Raw genomic sequence first — 23894 nt, forward strand, 5'->3', positions numbered from 1 at the left:
ATTTCTTATAGAGCTCTGATTCCAGCGTGATGTTTAAAATTTCCATGCATGCTATTCAGCAGAAGCCAAATCATTTTGTAAGGTAATTCTTTTCTGTGTTTCAATTAAAAGTAATAAAGGACTGTGTGGGTTTGAAAACCCTCTTTTTTGTAACTTTTTAATTTTGAGCTTTGTGGGCTGACGTTGGTATTACCCAGTCAGTGCTCACTTGGTTCCAACTGAAGCTTTCACCCCCTCCCTCCATTCAGCTTATTACAGGCATTTTTCCAATGATTAAAGTTTCAATATTTTCACAAGGTGAATTTTGAGGAAACCAAGCATGCACAATTGTACCTCAAGCTTTAAATGGCCATAGTCTACTACAATATCAACCTTTAGGCTATATCAATGGCACCTAGGCTACACAAAATAGGTGCAGTCTGTCAAGTAAACCTAAGTATCCATTATGATAAAGGTCTAGAGTAAGGCTACTGAGAAGGAAACTTGAACACATCTTTTTTCATAGGCAAATGTACTGAATAATTATACCTAACACATTTTGACCACAGATTCACTTTGACAATGGCAATGAATCCATCACTGACATAGATAGAGATAGTATACAGGGAAAAGATACATGGGACTATACATTAGCAGTTTCAGGCCTCATAATCTAGGGAGGGTGGCAAGTTATACCACAGGGTATGAAAATATAAAATAAAAAGAATTTAATTTTGCTGTCAGGAAAACTGGGGAGGGGGGCAGCTATCCCCTGGCATAGAACCACCATTGGGACTATGTTGATCAATTTACTGTAGAAGAGCTGAACAGTAAAATCAAATGCTTTATAATTGACAAAAAGCCCATAAGAGGGAAAGGCAGAAAAAAAGAATGAGTCAAGTCAAAAAAAAGTAGAAAAAATCAAAACTGATTATTAATGAGAAATTTGAAATTCCAGTAGGCTAGCTGAGCTTGAAATATCCAGATGTATCTAAAAGATTTCCATGTTTTAGGCTGGCAAATTATCTGAAAGAATTACAGAAAGAAAAGAAGTTAGAGTTTGACATCTCATCTGAAAGATAGCAACGTTTTTCAAAAATAAAGAGGCTTTCATAAAGACTTTAGAACCAAAACAAGTAAGTAGACTAAATGTAGAAACAAGAGAAGACAAGAAGTACTAAGAGGCATTATGAAGGGAGTACTGCTTTAATAATACAGAAGAATGCATATTAGATAACATAAGCATACATATTGAAATTATGATAATTAGTGCAGAAAGACAGGAAAGATTCATTTATAAGCTTTGAAAAATTTATTCAATTCTATTGATATTTTAAAGTAATTCCCCCCTCCTTAGTTGTGAGGATGTCTAGTAGATAATGTATTGTTCATAAATATAGTAAATAGTCATTACAGTGTCCAAAGCTATTCCTTGGGCTGGTGTTGCCCAGGACAAAATTAATTACAGCACCATCCTCCTGACTCAAATATAAGCCAAAAATTTGATCAAAATAGGCAATCCCTCTGCCATATCCCCCTCAATTCATGCCTCTCAAGCTATGGTGCCTGGGTCTGCTGGCCCAGTTGCTCTCTCCCTTTGAATGGCTCTGACAGTGTCATAAATGAAAGATATATAGGCAAGTAAAGAAATATAGCCCAGTAACAGAAGAAATGTGTCTACAACATACTGACAAGAATGCATCAGTATCTATCAATCATGTATCTAGGACTTATGCTTATTCTTCCCACCAAGTTACATCCCAATCTCTCCACTCTAAGCATTTTCAAGATTTTAGGTTTCTCCCTCCAGCTCCCCCCAATATCACCAGATCCAGTCAGGATTTAAAAGAAGAGCTCTGAGCTATGAGGTCCTTCTAAATATAAAATTTCTTTAAGATGTGATAATCTGTTTGTAAGTTAAAAATACCTCTTTTTTAATTTTCTAGATTAACCCCCCTCATTCTAAACTCCCCCAAAAGGAGCAGATCCCTTCCAATTATGTCAATCATGTATATAGGAATTGTGCTTATTCTTCCCACCAAGTTTTGTCTGATCTCTCCACTCTAAGCATTTTCCAAGATTTCCGTCTCCCCCCTCCACCACCAATGTCCCTGGATCCAATCCAAATTGAAAATGGAGCATCTGAAACATGAGAGATTTCTATATATCAGGTTTCATGAAGATCCAATTGCCTATTCATAAGATAAACATATCTCAATTTTCATGATTTCCCCTCCCTCCAACCTCCTCTCCAGATGGCAAAATCAGGGAACAACTATTATCAAGTTAATTTGTGCTAGGTCCTTGACACGCATACCAATATTCATTGTCCAAGCATGCTTAGAAGCACTAAACTTGCCAAAGCACTGGACCCTCCCCACCATCTGCCCCACAGAGAGCAGATCTGGGCTGGTTATGTCAATCATGTATCTAAGACTTGTGCTTATTCTTCTCACCAAGTTCAATCCCAATCTCTCCACTCTGAGCATTTTCCAAGATTTTAGGTATCCCCATCCTGCTCCCCCCAATTTCGCCAGATCTGGTCAGGATTTAAAAGAAGAGCTTTGAGTTATGAGGTCCTTCTAAATATAACATTTCTTTAAGATGTGATCATCTGTTTGTAAGTTAAAAATACCTCTTTTTTGAATTTTCCATATTAACCCCCTCCCTCCCAACTCCCCCAAAGAGTGAATCCCTTCCGGTTATGCCAATCATGTATATAGGACTTGTGCTTATTCTTTTCACCAAGTTTTGTCTGATCTCTCCACTCTGAGCATTTTCCAAGATTTCCAGTTTCCCCCTCCATCTCACCCTAATGTCACCAGATCAAATCAGGATTTAAAGTAAAGTTTTGACACAAGATCCTTCTATATATTAAGTTTCATTAAGATCTGATCACCTGTTTGTAAGTTAAAAATATCTCGTTTTGTCTAATTTTTCTGAATTAACCATTCCTCCCCTCCTTCCTCCCTCCCAGATGGTCAATTGGGCAAAGCGACTATTTCTAATTTAATGTGGTCTGGTCCATCATACAGGTGCCAATACATCATACATTTAACTGGAAGTGCCCAAACTGGCAAAACCAGGACCAACAGACTGACAGACAGAAATTGCCATACAAAATCTATTTGAAGTCATACATGGGTCGATTGTTTAGGAACCAAAACCTGATTTTATGCTTAAGTTTTATATAAAATACCTAAGAGACAAAATGGAGTACAGAGGACTGATATATGTGACAGCAGGTCAATCATAATTAACTGAGATGGAAACTATTGAACATTGTAATATTAGAATATCATTTAGTGCAAAAATGACAACACCAAGAGTTTTTCTTGAATTGGCAAGTAGATGTTTGAAGCTTAAAAGTAGAAGGGACACAGCAACAGTAAAGTTTTCAAGTAAGATAAACAGCTGACAAATCAGCTCTAATTAAATCTAGAATGACTAAAGAGGGAAAACTATGGTTCCAAGTAGAATGTCAGTTGACATCAGTGTTGAGGATATCTAACCTGGAAAAAAACCCCTAGGGGAGAGCAATCCCACTGCAGTGACGAACTGATTTGAAAAGTGAGATTAGGCAATTTCTAATATAAAGAGTTCCTTAATATGACAAAAGAAATGTATATTATGACTCAGTGGATATTTGTACAGATGCCTCTAAAGTGAATAGTAAAGTATGTGCAGCATTTGTCATTCCTTCCCAGAAGATTGTGAAACTATTTAAATTGGACAAAATTACAACTTTTCATGCATAAGTATTAGCAATTGCCTAAGCAGTAAAATGCCTTATATATTCAGCTCAACTTAGCAACATTTAATACCTACCAATTAGTATTGAACCACTGAATTACTCTCTAAATAACAGTTAACTTAATACAGATATTAGGTTCTATTCTGACAGCAGCACCAAGGATACTGTTGTTAGCAAAAACAATGAAAGTTGTCACCAGTTGATGGAGATGTTTATGGGGATAAAACATTCAGTGTGACATAAATAGCAACAAACTGTTCGTTTTTGGCTTATAACCATAAAAATAAGAACATTAATTTGAATTTAACAGCATAACTCAGCCTTATGGTCAGTCACCTCAAACTCATCCTGAGATGGTGAGTGAAAAGAGGATCTACTGTGGTAAACCTTCCTGACAAATGGGAATTAAAACAATCACCAGCACTCCCTTTTATACTGTAATGGCTAATCAAATCAGGGAAGTGATGAAGAATTTATAAGCTAGGACGTTAGAGGAGAGCCAAGTATCCACAACAAATATATTTATGAAACAAAATAAGGATAGGCTGCTTATAAAAAACTATGGGGGAGGGGTAAGGAGATTTGAATCTAGAATGATCTTTGTACCAAGGTTTGGATATACTAGAACTCAATCATATAGGGTTTGTTTTTATAACGAGGACTCACTTCGTTGATTTTGTTGCTTTGGAGAAAACAATCAAGCATTTATTATTTGCATGTGTGAGATCAGAAAACAAACAGAAAGATACTAGACAATTTTTCAAAGGAGAGAAAGTTAGAAACGGGAGTACTTCTTTAAGTGGAGGATATTTTGACAGTGATGCCACCACAGCATTTGAATTAAATGTGCATTTCTAAAGAATATTACCCAGATTAACTTTATATAATTCTAGTGAAAGTTTACCCAGATTGTGACTGTGTGACTCTGTAAGCTCAGCCAGGTTTGACCCATATTTTAATGGAAATGTAGAGAAATCTGGGGGAAAACGCAGGAAGGGTCAAATGATTTGCCCCCAATCAAGTGTTGCACTCTCAGTTAAAGACAGTGAATCAGGAGGTGCACAACACAGTAAGTAGTAGTACAAAAACAACAAAGAGTAAGTAGTAAAAAAAGGAATATAGCATAAGAAGCCTCCTGATTCCCGCAAGGAAGAGAGGGAGAACCACCCCCTTCAATTCAGTAAGAAGCCTTAGGGTATCTACAAAATACTTTTATTTTTTCTAAAAAGCAAAAGGAGTATCGGCATCATAATGACATTTTGGGAAAATGGCCTGTCTTCAAGTATGCTTAGTTTATTTTTCTTGTACAGTAGCCTATACCCTTTCCTTATAATTCTGAGAATGTTGACTGGATTACGCATGTATAGCGCAATTGATTCTTGCTAAAAATTTATCCTTTACCTTTAATGACTTTTTTTGTATTTTGATAATTTATGCACTATCACTAAGAAAAAAAGGTTATGCTCTTAGCTCAAGAATAATCAAGAATGTTTCTAACCAAGGTTAATAGATAAAAGGGTACATTTAACATGCCTGAAGTAACAACTTTACACATTAACCATTTGTCTTCCAATTTTCTGAATTTAGTTTTACTTATTTCTAGATTGCGAGAGCTTTCACTAACTACAGGAAGTTTCATAATAATAATTACATGTGACTGAACAAACCATTTTCAATTGTTTTTCTGTCTCTAATGTAGTTGTGTTCTTTTTATGCACTTTCTTTCCAGTTATAGCATTGCTCTGACCTTTTGTAATTCTTCTTGTAGTTCATTTCACAATGTCTTCCCATTTTTTTTATCAATAGTCGATGCATTTTTTTGTTGTGCAGGCCTTTTTTCAACCAAGTTCTGAAGAGTAAATCTCTTAATTTAGAAATTTTGTAATGAGAATATAATTAGGAATGGATGCTGTGTATTTGACTAGAGACAGTATTTGGTTTTACTATGTGCAAATATCAGCAATGCTTAAATCTTTAAAACACTGCTGTATGAAAATATCTGCTAGATATTGCAGATATTAGCATAGGGTGTAACATAAAAAAAGAATGGTGTTCTGCCAATCATAGTCAACATGAATAAGGCATTTTTAACTTTTTTCCTAACATTGCTTAAGATTTGTTTTGAAGATGGTACTCTTGCAGCCAGAGGAGTTTTGAAAAGCTGCTGATCAGTTGTAACTCTGGAAGAGTTTTTCAGGCCCTGAACATGACTTGCCGTGTCTTTAAACTTATTACCTTAAGCTGTATGTCCAGTGAGATAAGGCAGAGTTGAACCATCTGTAGAAAATCTCACTGGTGATGTTCCGGTGTTATGATCTGGCATCCTGATTAAGTATTCATTCAGCATTGATCCAGTATTGATTCCTTCTTGAAAGCTTCTAGGGGTTTAGACTAGAGGGTGGCTTTGGACAGATTGTTTCAAAATGGGACAAAACAGAGCGAAAAAAAATGTGGACGCTCTCATCTGGTGCAACGGTAGACCTGGAGTTTCCTGGTTTGTCCTCTTGTGGTAGTTAAGAGGGGTGTGGAGAAGACAAAACTTAATAGGTCACTTCCCAGCAACTAAGGAGTTGTTAATATGTCTCCTTTTTTCCTACGATCATTTGGTCTCATTTTATGAGGTCAAGGGCTCGGTTTGCTTTTTGAGTTTGAGCTTGCATGTGACTACGAAACTTCAGGTCATAGTCAATAATTACCCCCCGTCATTCTCCTCACCGACTACCTCAAGCTGAGTGTCTCCTTAACCATGTGGACGTTTTTGACTCTTATGTCCAAGATGCAGGACTTTGCATTTCGAGGCATTGAACTCTAGACACCAATCTGATGACCACTTGGATAGTTGGTTCAAATTATCTCACATATCTGACCTATTTTTGTTGTCTTGGACTGGTCCTAGGTGCTTGCAATTGTCTGCATATAACGTTTAAGGATTATTCAAGTTGGTTGCACAGTCGTTTATATACATGCTGAATATAGTAGGACCCAGTTTGGTCTACTGAGGTGCTCTGCTCTTGACTGGTTGCAATTCAGAAGATAAAGTAAACTGGTGCTTTGTTTTTGATGCCCTCATGTATGTTACATCCAACCAAGTTGAGACTTATAGGCCAATAATTGCTATCAAGTTCCCTTCTTCATTTCTTGTGTATTTGCTTATTATGTATTTGCAAAATGCTTCCAAGTATTTTGGAAGTTATGGACATATCAAACATCATTGCAATTGGTTCAGCAATATATTCAGCTATTTCTTTTAACAGTATTGGGTGGAAGCCATCTGGTAAAGCAGCTTTGTTAGCATCAGGCTTTTTAAGCTTATTTATGATGTCTTCTTTATAAATAACTGGCATGATCGTTAGTTTTGGGATTAATTTATCTAGCGGATGGGGCGGCGAGTTTGTTGCAGGTAGGGCAGATATATTTGTACCAAAACTGGCGTTCAAGAGATTTGATTTTTCTCTTGTATCCGAGTCTTTTTTTTTTTACCATTTTCTTTCATAGGGTCTGGTATTTCTTGTCTCGACAAGTTAATCGCCAAGACATGGCGCCAAAACATATTTGGGTTTAGTTTAAAGTAAGCTGCAAGCACCTCTTTATGATCCTCACATTTTAAGTCAAACCAAGTCAAATTTTTAAGTATCATGGTGGTTATCACATTTACATTTAATACTTGACTCGTGCTCTTTTCTTTTTCCTTATTGCTCTTTTTACTTCTTGCAGCTGGTATGGAAATGTTTTGGGTGGTAGAGACCAATATTTGGAGGTGTTTTTCTTTCAAGTGTCTAAAAAAGCTTACCTTAAACATTTCCCAGCTTTTCTCAATGTTCCCACTGACAACAACATCCTCCCATTTGACCCTGGACAGGTTGTGGCTTATATGGAAATAATCCGATGAAAGATTTTGTTATCCCATTCCCCCTCTTATTATTTATCGGTATTTCAGTAACAATGCAGACATGGTCATTGCTTCCAAGAGTAGGGTGGTAAGAAGTAGATAGAACTCGTTCTGGATCATTTGTTACAATTAAATCAAGCAAGCGTGGTTGCTGTTGGTGCCTAAATTTTGTTGCCTTGTATACGATCCGTATCAGTAGGTTGTGATCAAGAGAAATTGTAGTGACACAGGATGGAATACTTTCACGGGGGTACCCTTCAACCCAATCAACCTCAGACATGCTAAAATCCGTTATGATTTTCAAATTGTGAAACCTACTTAGTTAAAATCTAATTATGACTAATTTAGTGTGTGGATTCCACTTTTAATATAGAAAATGGCACTTCGTATTCGATTTCAAAGTTAAAATTTTTTGTTGCTGCCAGATTGCTCTTAAAGCTGTCAACTACCTTTGCTGTTTTAGAAGAAGTCATAGTGTCTGCCTGAGAACTCCTTTTTTTATTTGGATAACTTGTATACCCATTCCAAGCAACTCGTAATTTTTATATAAGTAGCCTAATTAATATCATGGTTCAGTGGTATCAAGGCTGTCATCAAAGAAGCAGAGCTGACATTAATCACCACAATTTATCATGTATCATCAACTAGTTTGTTTTCGGCTAGCATGTTCCAGGCATGTCTATTTGGGGGGGGGGCATTTAACGTTTTTTGCCTCTCCTTACCCAGATGAAGAAGGTTCTTTTTATGTATTTTAGTTGAAAAGACTGGTTTTGGTATTTTAATTGGAGAAGAAATAGATAAAAAAAAAACCTTAGCCCCACCCCCCTAGATAAAGGAAAGTTACGGCAACTCTTTCTCGTCCTACATTCTTTGAATTGACGTCCTTCATCAGTTTTGGTAAGCATATACTTGATGAATCTTAATTGTCTAATTAACTTTGTGGTCATTCATTTGAATACCCTCTTTATTTTAAATTTTAAAGATGGTGCTAATCTTTAAGGACATAAATACCCAGCTTGCAAAGCAAGGTCACTGGAAAGAATAAAAATGCAAATACCTGCTAGATATGTACTGAAGCTATTTTCACTTTTTCTCTATCCGTTACTCTTTAAGCTCAGAAGGTGGGCCCTTTGTTAACGAAGTAAAATGGTTACAAAGAGGGAAAAAATGGTATAAAAAAAATACTGTCATGTCCAAAGTCAAAGGGTGTATCTTTTTCAAAAATATGCCAACAGATGACAAAGACTTTTGTAACAGATCTATAACCTCTGTTTGTATTCAGAGAGTTATATCTACTTCATAGGAGGCAGAGGAGACTGGTCTTGATCAGGGAAAAATAAAGTACCATAACTTCAACAGTTTCCCTCAGCTTAACAACAAGGTAGGATTTTCACACATTTTTTTTTTATTTCAGTCATATTTAGCATGCACAGATTGTGTTTGAAATATCATTAGTTTGGAACGTGAACCTAGCTGATGATTAGCTTGGGATATGAGCTCACCCTAAACAAGTTCTGGGAATGGAGTACTTCCAACATAGTAAACTGAGGCTGTATACCAGGTTGCCAACCATGGTAACTTTACCTTAACTAAAGAGTTACTCAAAGTGATATCCATCAGGTACGGCTGTGAAGTAACCACTGGCTTATTAAGTTTGTAAGGATATAATCTTGAAGAGTTTCAATTGTTCTTAGTAGAAACTTAGTTAGAAACTATTCTTAGTAGAAGTAATTAAAAAAATAAATTCAAAGTTAATCTTGTATTGTTCTAGCTACTATGAAACTTCAGCTAGAACGAAAAAAGTTACTTTTTGTTAATTTTTAGTTACTTTTTGTGGAACCTGGAATGCAACCTAAGTTTTCACCATAAGTGATCTCAGGGTGGACACTAGAATGAGGGGAATACAAAAGTAAAATGCTAGGTCAACTTTCTGGGGGAAAATCCTTAGGGTTAAATTTGTCATGTCCAAAGCAAAAGAACTAACCAGGTTTGCACCCTGACAAGGCTAAAAAATTATAATTGGCCATAATTTAGAATTTTTCTTAATGTTTGCATTCCTGTATTTTTTTTTATTACAGTATATTTGTACTAGGTGCCAGGATGATTGCACCATATGAGGATTTGTACCCAAAGCAGACTGGCAATATGGTTTCTCATTTTTTTTTACCATGTCTGTTGCCAACTCCTTAGCGCGTTAACTGTGCTTCCAATTTTTGCCTCCAAAGCAATAAAATACCCTGGCTGTGATTTGTCACTGAATCTGTATATTATTTGATAAAGTGTATATATATTTATAGGACAATACAGAATGGGACTATTAACTATAATAAGAAAGCTCAAGCAGAAAGAAAAAGAAGTTCGAATTCTTATGCTGTAAGTCCACTTTTGATCCTATTCTCCTAGAAAATGATAATATCTTAAAGGGGATATACCTTTGTTCTGGTTCTAATTATTTTTGCTTCTATCACTGTTTTTAAAGCATATTAGTTTTTTAGAGCTGGGTAAACTAATAGTTTTACCCACCATTTTGTAAAGAAATGAAATAACTTAAGTTGAGAAAACGATGTTGAATAATGTTGGATTTAGTCAATTTTATAATCAAGCATCCAGTCACAAAATTGTTAGCTCCAGTCTCAAAAATGTGGTATAAGAAGTCTCCTCTTCCTTCTTTAACTTCTTTAACTTTTTTCACAGGCAGACCAATGACTCGTCTAGCCAGGTAACTCTTGACTCTCTGGCTTCAGCCACGGTGCTGTGGATGACTGGTGACAAGTCTTTCCAAACTTCCCATATGTTCCCCTGATTTATCCAGGCATCCATTTTGACCTTGCTTGACTATGGCTGAGCTTACAGTCACATCGTTGACCCCCCTCCCAAACCAAATAACAAATAGTAAACCTAAGATCACCTCCCCCAAAGGACATGGCCTCCAAGTCTAATGTGTCAACCTCTGACAGAGAAAGAATCATCAGAAGTACAAAGTTATTCTAAGCACCAATTTTTGACTATACCGAATATTCTGAGGTCTACGTTGTTTTATTCTTTATTTTGACAAATAAATATTTAAAAGTTGTGGTACCTTACATTTATTTGGCTTTACACGCTTCAAATATCCTTGTAAACGACCTTGTTGTACATGGGACTTTGGATAATAGGTAGTTCTTTTGGTTTTTGTTTGTTTTGGTTAGTTTTTCTGGACTGCTTAACCTAAACACAATAATTTAAAGTTTTTTAATGGTTTTTCCCATGGTTTTAAACTAACAGGCATGTGGTGGCTGACTTTAAATCATTTTTTTTTTCTCTTTTGATAATAATTTTCCAAAGTCTGCAGTCTGACGACTGGTGATTATAATAGTATTCCTTGGGTTGACAATTTGGTTACCTAGACAGTAACCTATCATTTGCATATCAAATTATTAAAATGAAGCTAAAGAATATTATTATGAGCAGAGTCATTGAACTGATTTGAGATTCAGTCTATAAGATAAAAATAGGCTATAGCGATGCATTCTCACAAATTTCTCCTACTTCACCATTCTACACTCTCTGCATATTATATCTTATTTTATTTGTGACTTATTGTCCGCTTGTCTATTTGAATACTTTTAAAAGTCATCTAGTTCCTCATTTGAAGATACAAAATAAAGTTTTGAAGGAGTGAGCTTTACTTGTTCGTTGCCATTGCCAGATTTTGTCTCCTGTGAAGAATGCCTATAAGTTAATTAATATCTTGCCCGTTTTTCAATTGCTTCTATTTTTTTGATAAGTTTTCTATCATACTATTTAAAAATTAGTCTACTCTTCTGCTATTCTCTAGATTTGCTGCCTACTGACCGTATGCGTCACTATCCTCTTTATTTTGGCTGTAATCCTCGTCAGGGGTTTGATCTGATTGAGCAATCAAGATTTATTTTACACAAGCCTCTTGTTTGATCGTATAATTATATAATACGTTTTACGTTGTGAGATAAGATATATTCCAACAACAACAAAAAACACATTTAACAAATGCATGACAAATATCCCCAAAAAGGCTCCAATACCTATAAAAGACGGGAAGATACACATACTATTAAACATTAACTCGTAAGGAATAACAAAGAAAATAAAAGAGAGAGGGGGGAGGCAGCGAAGGAGACAGGAAAAAAGAGTGGGAAGGATTTCAACTATTTCTGAGAATAAAATAATAAATTGTATCCAAAAAGAAGAGAAGTTATCTGAAAAGAAGGTTAATATCGAATTCGTTGATTTTTATTGAAATTTGACTCGATGGGATTTTTGCTTATTTAATGTTTTTTTTTTCTTGTTGATAGTAATTCAATAGTTGCCTCATTTTTCCTGATGTCTCTGATATTCTGCCAAGGTTTTTTTTTGTAGGATTCTTAGTCTTCTGTCTTATGTGACTAGTTGGAGAATTCCATTTGTATGTGGTGATTTTTCGTCTATCTGTATGTTTGTTTGTCTCTTATAAATGCCGTAGAACCGAAGCTGGTACAAATATCGTATTTTTGAAGACCACACTGCCTTTCCATGACGCACAAATAACAGTTCAAATAGGGATAAATCTTTTGATTAGACAGTGAAAACAATGATAAAAATTCTGGATATGTCGATCACACACAGTGACTGTCATCATCAGATAAACTGATGATGGTTTATCTTCATAACGAGGAGATTTGTCTGCTGATGACGGTCGCTGTGTATGTGATCGAAATACCCAGAATCTTTATCATTGTTTTTTTCACTGTCTAATAAAAGGATTTATCCCTATCTGAGCTGTTATTTGTACTTCTGGTACAATGATCCTATGATCCAATGATCCAATAATTATTTGTACTTCTGGTTATATGATCCTAACTTAGGCTGGTTCAGGCTAAGATTTAATAAAGGGTAACTACCGCCAAGGAAGCCAACGTTGATAAACCTCAGAATGACAATTTAAGAGGTAAGCTCTAGGAAGAGAGGGATTCGTACTCGGATAGTTTGGAATGTAAAACTTTGAAATCTGCATAGAGTGATCTTAGAACAAAAATGTTAATATAGGAGCAGAAGACGTTCTTTGGAGCAAAGATAGAAAAGCAGATGGAAATATCTACCAAAAAGCATTCATCTTAGTGGAAGAGAGAGGCTTGTACAAGAAATTTCTTAGCAATATGTCTATTGAGAATAAGAGGAAAAAGGAAATTGAGAAGGTATTTGTGTATGGGCTAAGGAGATGGGAAACAAAGGCTATAGATTAAGTTGCTAATGACCTTGAACATATTGCCAGACTTCATAAATTAATCTTTTGTATTTGCATGTTTAATCAAGGAGGGGTTGAATGAACATTTTGAGTATTGAAACAATATAAAAATAATTAGAACAATTCTGGTAAATATTTAGGCTATTTTTATGATTTTGTAGCGTTTTGAAGGATAACGGCACATTTAAAACTTATGTAGGTTTTACCACGAAAAAATGCAAGATTTTGAAAAGAAAAACTGACGAAAAAGAAATTTTAATGCTTATTTAATGGCAACGCAGCTTAAAAGATTGCTTCTTGGGTCAATGAATTAATTTTATAGTACGCCCATGTCACGTAAGTTATTTGTTAAAAGAGTGATTTTGAATCCTGAGATCTATCTCTCCCCTAATAAACAAAAATAAATAATTCATAGGAAAGTATGCTACGAAGCAACGCTGTTAGTGCGTTTCTTTTTCTATGTTCTCTAAGGTTAAAAAGTATTTAGTATGCAATGAAATTCAAAACACCTGCGCTTTGGGCAGAACTGAAGATGTGTTCACCTATCGCCACTGTTACAAACAAATTTTTGCGTTACATATTTATAGATTTGCGAAAGTATAAGTGTTAATTCCCTAAATTTGTTTTCGCCCATTTTTTGGAAGCATTTCATTCATTGTTAAGTATTAAGTTGGAATCATTATATAAAAAAAAAAAAATATTTTGAACAATAATTAAAGCTTTTAAATAAGTGCGCAAATATAACACACAATCGTAAAATGCCATATCAGTCCGTTCATATAACTATGTATTAAATGAAAAATTTATAAATTTTGTATAATGATTTGAATTTTTTAAAATTTTGCTCAAGGTTAATCAGTAATCTTCTTCAACGCTGGAGTTTGCTGGAGAAATTTATGTGCCATCATTTTGTTGGTTCATAGAAAGCATATTTGTTGGTAAAGATTGTTACTAACAATTTTTATAGAACCGCAGGAGCACGTATTCAAATCGGTTGTGTACAAAAAAAGGAAAAAAATCAGAGAAATTGTTAGATAGAAACGTGAAATCCATCTTTATGTTTCCTTCTTAACATGAAAATACCATTTGCTATATGGGTTAAAACACTATACTTAGTTCTCCCTTTTTATTTTCATTAGTATACTTTTTATTTATACTTAATTCTCCCTTTTTATTTTCTTTAGTATACTTTTTATTTATACTTAGTTCTCTCTTTTTATTTTCATTAGTATACTTTTTATTTATACTTAGTTCTCCCTTTTTATTTTCATTAGTATACTTTTTATTTATACTTAATTCTCCCTTTTTATTTTCATTAGTAAGTTTCCTCTATACCTCCGTGTAATTTTTTTAGGGGCTTAGACAACGCTGGAAAAACCACTATATTGAAGAAGTTTAGTGGTGAAGATATATCTACAATTTCCCCCACCTTAGGTTTCAACATTAAAAGCTTTGAACACAAAGGGTAAGTAATTACAGCTACAGTCTCTAATTAAGCAGTATCTGTAAACGGCCTAGTACGGTTGATATGACTGTTCTCGTCTTTTAATTCTTGAAACCTTTTTTTTTTTTTTTATCTTACTACATGGTCACTTTCATTGGCAAAAATCAAGTTTATTTTGTAATATTAACCGCTTGAGCTCCAAATCAAACGGCATTTTGTTTTATCTGTTGTTTAAAATCTGAAAAATAGGTTTTATATTTGTTGAGCCTGTAATTAGACTGAATGTGTGACTGCTATGTTTTCAGAGTGGAATATACAGCACCTGTAAATATAACTTTTATTGACACCTACGGCTGCTCCTCCGACTATAACAACTGAGCCCAGTTTACAAAATATATAATTAGACATTTCCTTATCTTGTTTTATGCTTTACTATTAATTATTATGTGGATTTCAGGCTTAATTTTGTTTTATTTACTATGCTTCGATATAACAACTCGACGCAGTCTTGGACTTCGGTGCATGTTTATAAATATTTTTTTTTGTTTTTTCCACTGAAACTTCCTATTTTTAAGACTTAATCCTGTGTGTGAAAAACAATAGGCTTCTTTAAGATTTATCTTAGCATTTCAAGTTGGTGTTGACTTTTCTGTTGTTGTTTTGCTGACTGTTGCTTGCAGGAGTCAAAGTTTGCAAAATATTACCTCCCCAGTTATGCTTTTTCTTTTCAGAAAGCTGTCGAGTACAGACCACTATTATTGTCCCCAAATTTATTCCAGATATGAGCCGACTTTTCATGTTAATTACAAATACAAGAGGAATCAATAATAAAATTTCACCTGAACTTTCCTTTTTTACAGCATAATAACGACGGAAATTTTAGCCACAGAAAATTACAATATGCTTCATTTAAATTGAGGTGATAGTTTCTAGAAATTCTTAATCCTTCTTTAACATTTTGGCAAAGTGTTTTTGATCTTTTAAATTAAATCTGTCTATGGTTTCCAGCAGTAAAAATTTTCTTCGAACGTACTTTTGTCTAAGATAAAATTATTTTATATATATGTTTTATATTTTATAAAAATATATTTTATATATATTTTATCTCTAGATAAAAATGCAATTTTCTTGTTTTTTTTTTAAAAAGTATGAAAACAACAGTTCCAGGCCGTTTAACTCTAGGAATTTACAGTGGTATACTATTTATTTTGGCCCGTAGCCTATTTTAAGGGGTTGAAAGAAATTTTTATAAATTTATGACAATTTGTTTTTGTAACTAATTTCACTGCTAGGCTAAGTGCAACTTGCAAATTAGGCACCATTCTCGAATAAGATTTTTAGTCACAATGGACCGTGATTCGCTCTCTTCTAGTTTGCAGAAGGACACCCTATATTAAGTGTCAAATTAAGTGAGGTCTCCTCCCCTAAAATCACCAAAGATCTATAAATGATAACTTGTATTTGCCCAAAGAAAACTGAAATAGTAAAGATTTTTATTATCAGATTTTTTAGTGACACTTTTTAGCAGAAGGATATTCAAGTGAAAAGTTTGAAATTCACTGTACTCGCACGATTCTTTTCAATTCTTGCCTGGATATTATTATTCTTTGTCTGGAACTCGTTTACACCGTTGTCTGACATTCGATTGGGTTATTTTCTAATAGGGTGACGACTGTGGACCACTAATGTCATTTATGTAATCCATAATTATCGGTACTTTGGACCAGAAGTAGCTACATAGTAGCAGAGAAGCTATAAAAGTTTGAAGCTGAACCGTAAGTGCCGAATTTGAACCAGAAGGACCGTCGAATTCTAGTTTTTGATAAATAACCATACTTTTTCCTACTTCTCTATTCTTATAGTTTTCATACTGGTGTTGACTAATGTCGTTGTAAACCGTACTTTTAAGTGGTCATGCCTTTTGTTCAACAAGATTATTGAGCTTTCCGAGAAGACTACCTATTTTTTTCTCCTGAAAAATCTTCCTAAATAGTATAATCGAATTATTGTTGAAAGGTAAAGACCTATGGCAAAGATGTAGACACAATTCATTCAGTTTATTTTGTTAGTAAAAATAACGTCAAAAACACGAAAGAATTAGAAAAGCAAATTCCGCTTCTCGCAAAGTCAAACTCCGCTACAAGTATCAAGGACATTAATGTTGGTATTAACGAAAAACCTGCTTTTATCCCTCGAAAACATTGATACCATCTGTAAAAAAAAAAATATATATATATATTCACTGTCATTAGTAGCATAGTTAGTTTACTTTGACCATTATGTTTACTTGTTGACCAAACTTGATATTACTTGTGTCTAAAATCATTTTAGCTCATTGATGTTTTGCTCTTTTGGTAGGTATTCTTTAAATATATGGGATGTTGGTGGCCAAAAATCGCTGAGATCTTATTGGAGAAATTATTTTGAAAGCACGGATGGTCTTATTTGGGTGGTGGACAGTGCTGACCGACTTCGACTTCAAGACTGTAACAAAGAACTTCATTCCCTACTTCTAGAAGAGGTTTGTTTTCTACTTTTACTTTTGTTTGTAGTTAAGCTCAAATACTCCCAGTAGCTTCCAAATTTTGTTTGCAAAATATGAGAAAAAGCTACAAAAATTTATATTTGTTTCCCATGTAACTTAAAATTAAAAGCACGGTTGGCTAATCAAATCCCCCAAAAGTACCTAGAATGAAAAAAATTGTGAGTACAGTGTTTATATTACATAAAACCTAATTTATTAATCTGAACCTTTGTCATAAAAAAGAAAAATCGTATTTAATCCAGTTTTGACCATTTCTATAGTTTTCTGTGGATTTAAGGCTTCTAAAATCTGTCTAAAATCTTAGCTATGTTTCCGGTAAGTTCTGTCATTATTATTGTTTTTGTGGCTATCCAAATCTTCTGAAACCAGATTGTATACTCATAAAATGCTTACAAAATCCTCTGTGTCACTGTGTCTTGCCTCTACATTAACGTACGAAACTGTTGTGTACTACTAGTTGGAAAAAAGCCTTTCCTTAATATACCTTTCCTAACTACCTTTGCCTAATCACTACCGTAATACTGCCTCAGACAGACTACTTGACCAAGCCTGACGCTTACTCAGCTCTCTCGAATCAGGTTGTAAAATGCTCCACCTAGCAGTAATTTTTCCTGGTGAAGTGAACCACAACCTTTTTGGCAACAGCTGAAGTATAGCAAATATTCCGACCAGCATATGCTGTCAGCTTCTTAGCATTAGGAAGTGACCTAGACTTCATTTTATATATTCTTCTAGAAGTAATTTCTATTTGTACTTCTTTATGTTTTCTCCTCATTTTAAGCCAGATTTTGAATCTGCAGTTATTTCTACTTTCCAAACCTTTAGCTGTATGCCAATCAGTAATATATTCCTTTTAAAACCTATCACACCATATCACTCCAGTCCTCATAATAACTTTAAAGGGTATGAATCTGCTGACTGGGCTCAACTCTCTTTGAACATATATTATCTGAATCTGCAGTTATTTCTACTTTCCAAACCTTTAGCTGTATGCCAATCAGCAGTATATTCCCTTTAAAACTTATCACACCATATCACTCCAGTCCTCATAATAACTTTAAAGGGTATGAATCTGCTGACTGGGCTCAACTCTCGTTGAACATATATTACCTGAATCTGCAGTTATTTCTACTTTCCAAACCTTTAGCTGTATGCCAATCAGCAATATATTCCCTTTAAAACCTATCACACCATATCACTCCAGTCCTCATAATAACTTTAAAGGGTATGAATCTGCTGACTGGGCTCAACTCTCGTTGAACATATATTATCTGAATCTGCAGTTATTTCTACTATCCAAACCTTTAGCTGTATGCCAATCAGCAATATATTCCCTTTAAAACCTATCACACCATATCACTCCAGTCGTCATAATAATAATCAAGCTTATGAACCCGATGACTGGGCCTATGTCAATAAGTTCACGTTATAAACTGTATGTGATTCTATTCTGGAAAAGATTGAAGTACCTTTCCTGCTACTCTCTCGAAATTCTTGTTATCTTTTACAGAGAAGCAACTCTCGTTCAACATATTTTATCCAGAACAAGTACACGTTTGTGTGTAGCTGAGCATGTTAGTACTCCTGTTCTTATATCACATATAGAAAAGGAGAAGTATGGCTGGTTTAGTAATCCCTACCTTTAAAAATTTTGATTTCACATCCAAAAAGAATGTGATGCGTCGGGTAATGGAATCATAAATGGAATCCGGTTCAAAATGGAATGCTATTTTGCTGAAGTTTTAAGAGAACATCGTGCCAAATTTACAGACAAACTATCGAGTAAGGCCTCTAGTGATCATAAATTCACTTAGAAAGTGATAAATCGAGCCAGCTGAAAGTTTGTGAACCACCAAATTTTGCTACTGACCAGTAGTATGATTATTTTTTAGTCAAATTTATTGAACCTGACCCAACTCAATCTAATGAATATAAAAATGATGTCGAATATCGAGTAATTTTTTATCAAATTACAAGCTTAGCTTCAACGTTAAGCGGTTTATGATTCTAGAGTGTATTTCTAAGTTGCAGAGAAGACATCTCGCAGTATTGTTTCAATCTATGCTAAGCATCTCGAGTCTGGTTCTTTTTTGTCTATAGAATTCCTAACTATTCTTTTCTAAATTATTTTATGCTTCGGATTGCCGCCTGCTCTGTTCAAGTATACCTGGTGATACAAGATCAATAAAACACTGTGTGCCGGGGTCTAATAAACCCCTTCCTGCCAGTTAAGGGTTAATATGGATTAAATTTATCTCTATGACGAGCCTCTACCCTGTAATTGGTCAATAGGGAGTGGGACAGCCACATACTGTCACGGTGGTGTGAAATAATGCATAGTTTTGGCTCAAAGAAAGGTGGAATTTTCATTATAACCTCTCAGAAATAACCAAATGTCAAAATGTGTCATAACACCTCTGTGTCACAACGCCTCTTAATATGGCTTAAATTTTCTCTAATAATAACCCTCCAACCCTCCCCCTATAATTGGTTGCAAAGCCCCCCTACCTTTCTGTAATCAATGGTTCTTTTTGCTTATAATTTATCCTTTATAAGCTTTATTCAAGTTTTATTTTTCCATGTGTTGAGTTTTAACAATCTTTTCCGGGGTTGTATGGTTCTTTTTGCTTATATTTTATCCTTTATACGCTTTTCCTGTTTTGTTTTTCCATTTGGTAATTCTTAACTGCTTTTTCTGTGATTTCAGGATTTTATAGATTTTTATTAAGAAAAATTCCATGTACAAAAGCCCGTCTCCTTTAGATTTCTTGTCCCAGGATGAATCTTCAGTACGTAATCACTTGCGCAATGAAATATCTAAGGCCAATGCTATGTAACATATCACTGATTCAGTCGCTAACTTAACCTGTCTAGGTCAGTTTAGAAAATTAATGACGCTGTAACAAGTCAGTGCATCTAATAGAGCAAAAATCAATAGTATTGGGATGCTTGCGCTCTCATATGGAAAGGGTTGGAAACATGTGATCAACTTAATCGTTTTAGTGAGTGGGACATGGAATTCATTGTGCCTCGAATAGGTTATAACGTAGAAAGTATTACCCAAATAAGAATATCAGAAAGACTGTCATAGTCCTGCTGTCTAGAGCTTCAATCCATTGGACGAAAATCCTTTTGAATCCTAATGGGGACAAAAAACTTTTGGTTATTAAGGTTTCCTGAAAAAAGGCCCTGAAAGAAAAAAAGCCTTGAAATAAAATGAAATCTTGAAAAAAACGCCTTGAAAGAAAAAAGGAAATCCCGAATAAAAAAATTCGTAAATGACTTGAAAGAAAAAAACACCTTGAAAAAACTGAAATCCTGAAGAATAAAAAAGCCTTGAAAAAAAGGAAATCCCGAAGAAAAAATCTCTTAAACTAGTATGTAACATCCATGCGTATACCGTCATTACGTAACAGCCTACATGTGCGCCGTCATTACGTAACATCCTACGTGCATGCTGTCATTACAACATTCCACATTCCACATGTGCCCTGTTATTGCGTAACAACCAAAGAAAACAAATTTTATTACGTAACAACCAAAAGTAAACAAAAGCTATTATGTAACTATCAAAGAAGAAACTTTCTCTTTGATGTAATATTTGCATAACTAAAGATTCTCTATTGCGTAACAGCCAAAGAAAAGAAAAACTATTATGTAACAATCATAAGTAAACAAACCCTATGACGTAGGTGTACTATACCGTTACAAGGGCGCCATAGTATTGCATCAGACCCAGGTGCGCGTAATAATGTCTTGAGGGGATAGCAACTTCAGGTCTACCCCCTATGGCTGCGTTTAAAACTGTTGAGGGATACTACTGTCCTGCTACATGGCGTTTTGTAGAGCAGTTTTTGTTGGTAAATCTCGGAAAGGGTGTGGTCTTTTAATTGCACTAAAGTTAAAATTTAACCACCATATTCTAGCTATGGCTGTAACATATTTATTGATCCACGTTCGCTCGTCCTAGTGCCATTTTGGTCTCTTTTTTCGCGTATTGATACTGAACAAGTTCGTAGTTGCTTCCATAGGTATGCGAAATATTTGCTTTGGCTTTATTCATTTATCTTCTTTATATGAAGTTGCTAATCCGGTGATTGTGGTGAAAAAAAAAAACAATAAAAATCAGAGGTATGTGATGGAATTTACTGGTGAAAACATCTTTTAGGCTGGTGTTTATTGATTGTATTTCTTATAACTATTTAAGGATGATTTCACTTGCTTCTTTTTTAAAAATTCTATTTATTTTGTGTTAATTACAAAATCAGTGAATAACCCCATCGATGTTGGATTTTTATAGGTATCATGGGTAATTGGTCTATACATACATAAATTATAACAATAACAGATTGCCTGAAGTTAGGTTTCTGAAAGGGTTCTGAAATATGTTGAATTTGAGCTCGGGCCCGTTTTTTTAAAGGGCTATAACAAATAACTGTAATAATTATATATCCTGTGACAATTCTAGCCAATATTAAAAAACGTATATTTAAAGATAATTTTTCGTTTTTTTCATTAATGTGTTCAAGAACAAACACCGTACAGAATCTCCCTTTTCCAGGGGCGTACTATGAGGCAGGGTGGCATTTGCCCCCATACCCCAGTCCCCCTCCAAACTGAAATTTAGCGTATTCGAAAATCTCGTCAAAACTGAGACAGGCCTACATAATCCAAGGATCCAACGAAACAGGTCAATTTTCTTTAGTATACCTTATACCATTATCGAACTATCTGACTGATTTTCTACTTTGTCATTTTCAGTTGGTTGGAATAATCAGCTGGAAATTTGCCCCTCCCTCCCAAACATTTTGACAAAATTATGCCTCTGCCCTTTTTTATTATGTAGACTCAAATGTTTGTATGATCTTAATTTCAAGACGGTGTAACATGTCTACCTTTCTGTTGAAATTGTATCAACAGAACAACTATGGCATTTGCATAATTTGGGACTCTAGAGGCTGCCTGATTCATTTCACCCCAAAGTTATGCCTCTTGGTTCTTATAGCTGTCGTGATTGAAATTATGTAACCTGGATAAAAATATTTTTTTTATTTAACCCTGTTCCTCCCCTCAACTCAAAATTCAAGGTTCACTTGGCCCACATGTACCCCTTGGAAATTTCAAGTTTATACCCCGAACTGTTCCTCAGATAATCCAGATTCACCATTTTGACACCTTAAATGACAATGTGAATGAGATTAAATATTTTTCATAACGTCTCAAGAATTGAGGGGATTATTGGTACGCATTTCCTTTTAACAGCGAATTAAGTTAACTACCAATCGTTAAGTAAAACCTGGACACTACCAAAAGACTATTGTGTTGCGCAAGAAAGTTTTTCCAGCACAGCACTTGTGGAATTTAGCGACAGAGTGGAGGAAGGAGCATGGAGCAGCCACCTCAAATACAAACCTTGTTTTTGTTTGTTTTAAGGTTAAATATTGCTCTTCTCTTTCGTTTGAAAAAAACTTAGAGACCAGGTTATATTGGTTGGACCTCAGTTGTTGAATTTTGAAAATTTGTCTGTACGGATAGAAGTAGGAGGATCTAAAGGTGTAAGAAATACATCTCAGGGGCAAACAAACATAAAGAGTGTTTGATGATCGATTACCAAGTCAGGTCGAGAATAAGCTAAGTCAGATATAGTATGTGTTATTATGTGTACGGACTCAACAAATTGAGTCGCTGCTCAGGCCACAGGGGTCTACTGCCTCAAGATAAACTATTCAATAGTTTTAAAGGCTTATATTCTCCTTGTTGAAAACAGTTCATATTTATTTAGGAATATCGAGTTTTCTTTCTAATTTTTAGACCCAAATATCTCCATTTCATATGAATGAAGTTGCACTAACTAGTTTGTGTATCAGGAATAATCTGAAATGAATTGCTAGATTTCATAAATATCATTTGAAATGTAAATTTTCATTTTCAGAGATTGGCAGGAGCCACACTCTTAGTGTTTGCCAATAAGCAAGATTTGCCTGGTGCAATGAAGGCGGAAGAAATAAGAGATATTCTTGGTCTTGAAGACATTAAAACACATCACTGGAGAATTGTTTGGTGCAGTGCAGTTACTGGTGAAAATTTGCTCTCAGGGATGGATTGGCTTCTTGCAGATATCGCGTCGCGTGTTTTTACTGCCGAATGAATGTTTTATGTATTTTTTTATTACGATTTGAAACTCTTTTTTTTTACTTGTATAGTTACAGAAATTAGAGCATAGCCCACTCTTCCTATTTGAGACATAGTTCCCCTTCTGCCTATTTGCAATCATAAATTTTCTAAACATATTCAGTATGAATGTGCAAAATGATATATTTACAATTAATATTATTTCTAGATCTTTTAGCACCTACCCACCATTGAAGTGGAACGAGGGGAGGGCCTCCAGGTGTGCCCCCCTGGAATCCTAAATTTTTCCAAGCTTCGTTGTTATTCTCATTTAAAATGTCAGAATCAATATTTTTATTAGTATTCCCCCCTCAATCCTTAAATCCTGTGTCCCTATCATTGTAAGTCTGGGCCAAACCCACTTAATTTTGCCTTGGTGCCATATTCTTCTTCAAATAAAGACTCTTCTTCAAATAAAGATGCCTGCTGTAGGTAAGATTTCTTAAAACACAGATGGCACCATTTTAAAAGATTCAGAACAGGGTTGATAGGACAACCTCTACTTTTACCCAATGTTCCAGTCAAACCGAAATTCTGATAATGGTACTTACATAAAGAGAAAATGGCTTTTATGCTGATCTTGATTATGTAAGATGCTTGATTTAAGGGATTTGAGGGGGTAAAGTTAAACGCTTAAGCGTTTGTGGGAGGGCAATATGAATTAAGATATTATTTCTAAGGAATGGAACAAGATTAGTTAATCATTTTGGCCTCCTAAACAGAGGTTTTCTGAAATAGAACCGACATTTTTTAAAAGCTTAAACTTGTCATAGTAGGGTATTGGGTCAATGGAAACTCTGGAAACAATTTGTTGACGATGGACGCAGAACAGTCTTTATTTCGAATCACCAGGGCCACATTACATTTTTG

At 34.8% G+C, this 23894-nt stretch overlaps 2 protein-coding genes across 4 annotated transcripts in view; one reads left to right on the top strand and one right to left on the bottom strand.

The window, feature by feature from the left end:
* On the top strand, nt 1-23047 carry LOC136027459 (ADP-ribosylation factor-like protein 2). Of its 3 annotated transcripts, XM_065704745.1 has the most exons (6): nt 15-82; nt 993-1115; nt 9920-9995; nt 14219-14329; nt 16667-16829; nt 22786-23047. In XM_065704745.1, the coding sequence occupies exons 3-6, from the start codon at nt 9931-9933 to the stop codon at nt 22999-23001; spliced, it is 555 nt and encodes a 184-aa protein (XP_065560817.1). In that variant the 5' UTR covers nt 15-82; nt 993-1115; nt 9920-9930; the 3' UTR covers nt 23002-23047. The 3 variants fall into 3 exon arrangements, with proteins under 3 accessions (XP_065560818.1, XP_065560817.1, XP_065560819.1); XM_065704746.1 differs by lacking the exon at nt 993-1115 and having other exon boundaries at nt 1-82; XM_065704747.1 differs by lacking the exon at nt 993-1115 and having other exon boundaries at nt 57-77.
* Nucleotides 16354-23894, bottom strand: part of LOC136027460 (ADP-ribosylation factor-like protein 2) — a 274558-nt gene continuing 267017 nt past the window's right edge. Inside the window, exon 5 of the mRNA XM_065704749.1 lies at nt 16354-16519. The gene's annotated coding sequence lies outside the window, so the exon portion shown is untranslated. The remainder of the gene's footprint in view (nt 16520-23894) is intronic.

The sequence above is a fragment of the Artemia franciscana genome, chromosome 5, assembly GCF_032884065.1.
Source record: "Artemia franciscana chromosome 5, ASM3288406v1, whole genome shotgun sequence".
Lineage (NCBI taxonomy): Eukaryota > Metazoa > Arthropoda > Branchiopoda > Anostraca > Artemiidae > Artemia > Artemia franciscana.

Bases quoted from the DNA above. Each gene is read 5' to 3' on its own strand.
- LOC136027459 (XM_065704746.1), top strand. From the start codon at position 9,931: ATGGGACTATTAACTATAATAAGAAAGCTCAAGCAGAAAGAAAAAGAA. The intron at 14,330-16,666 runs GTAAGTAATTAC...CTCTTTTGGTAG, and splicing joins AAAAGCTTTGAACACAAAGG to GTATTCTTTAAATATATGGG. The intron at 16,830-22,785 runs GTTTGTTTTCTA...TTTCATTTTCAG, and splicing joins ATTCCCTACTTCTAGAAGAG to AGATTGGCAGGAGCCACACT.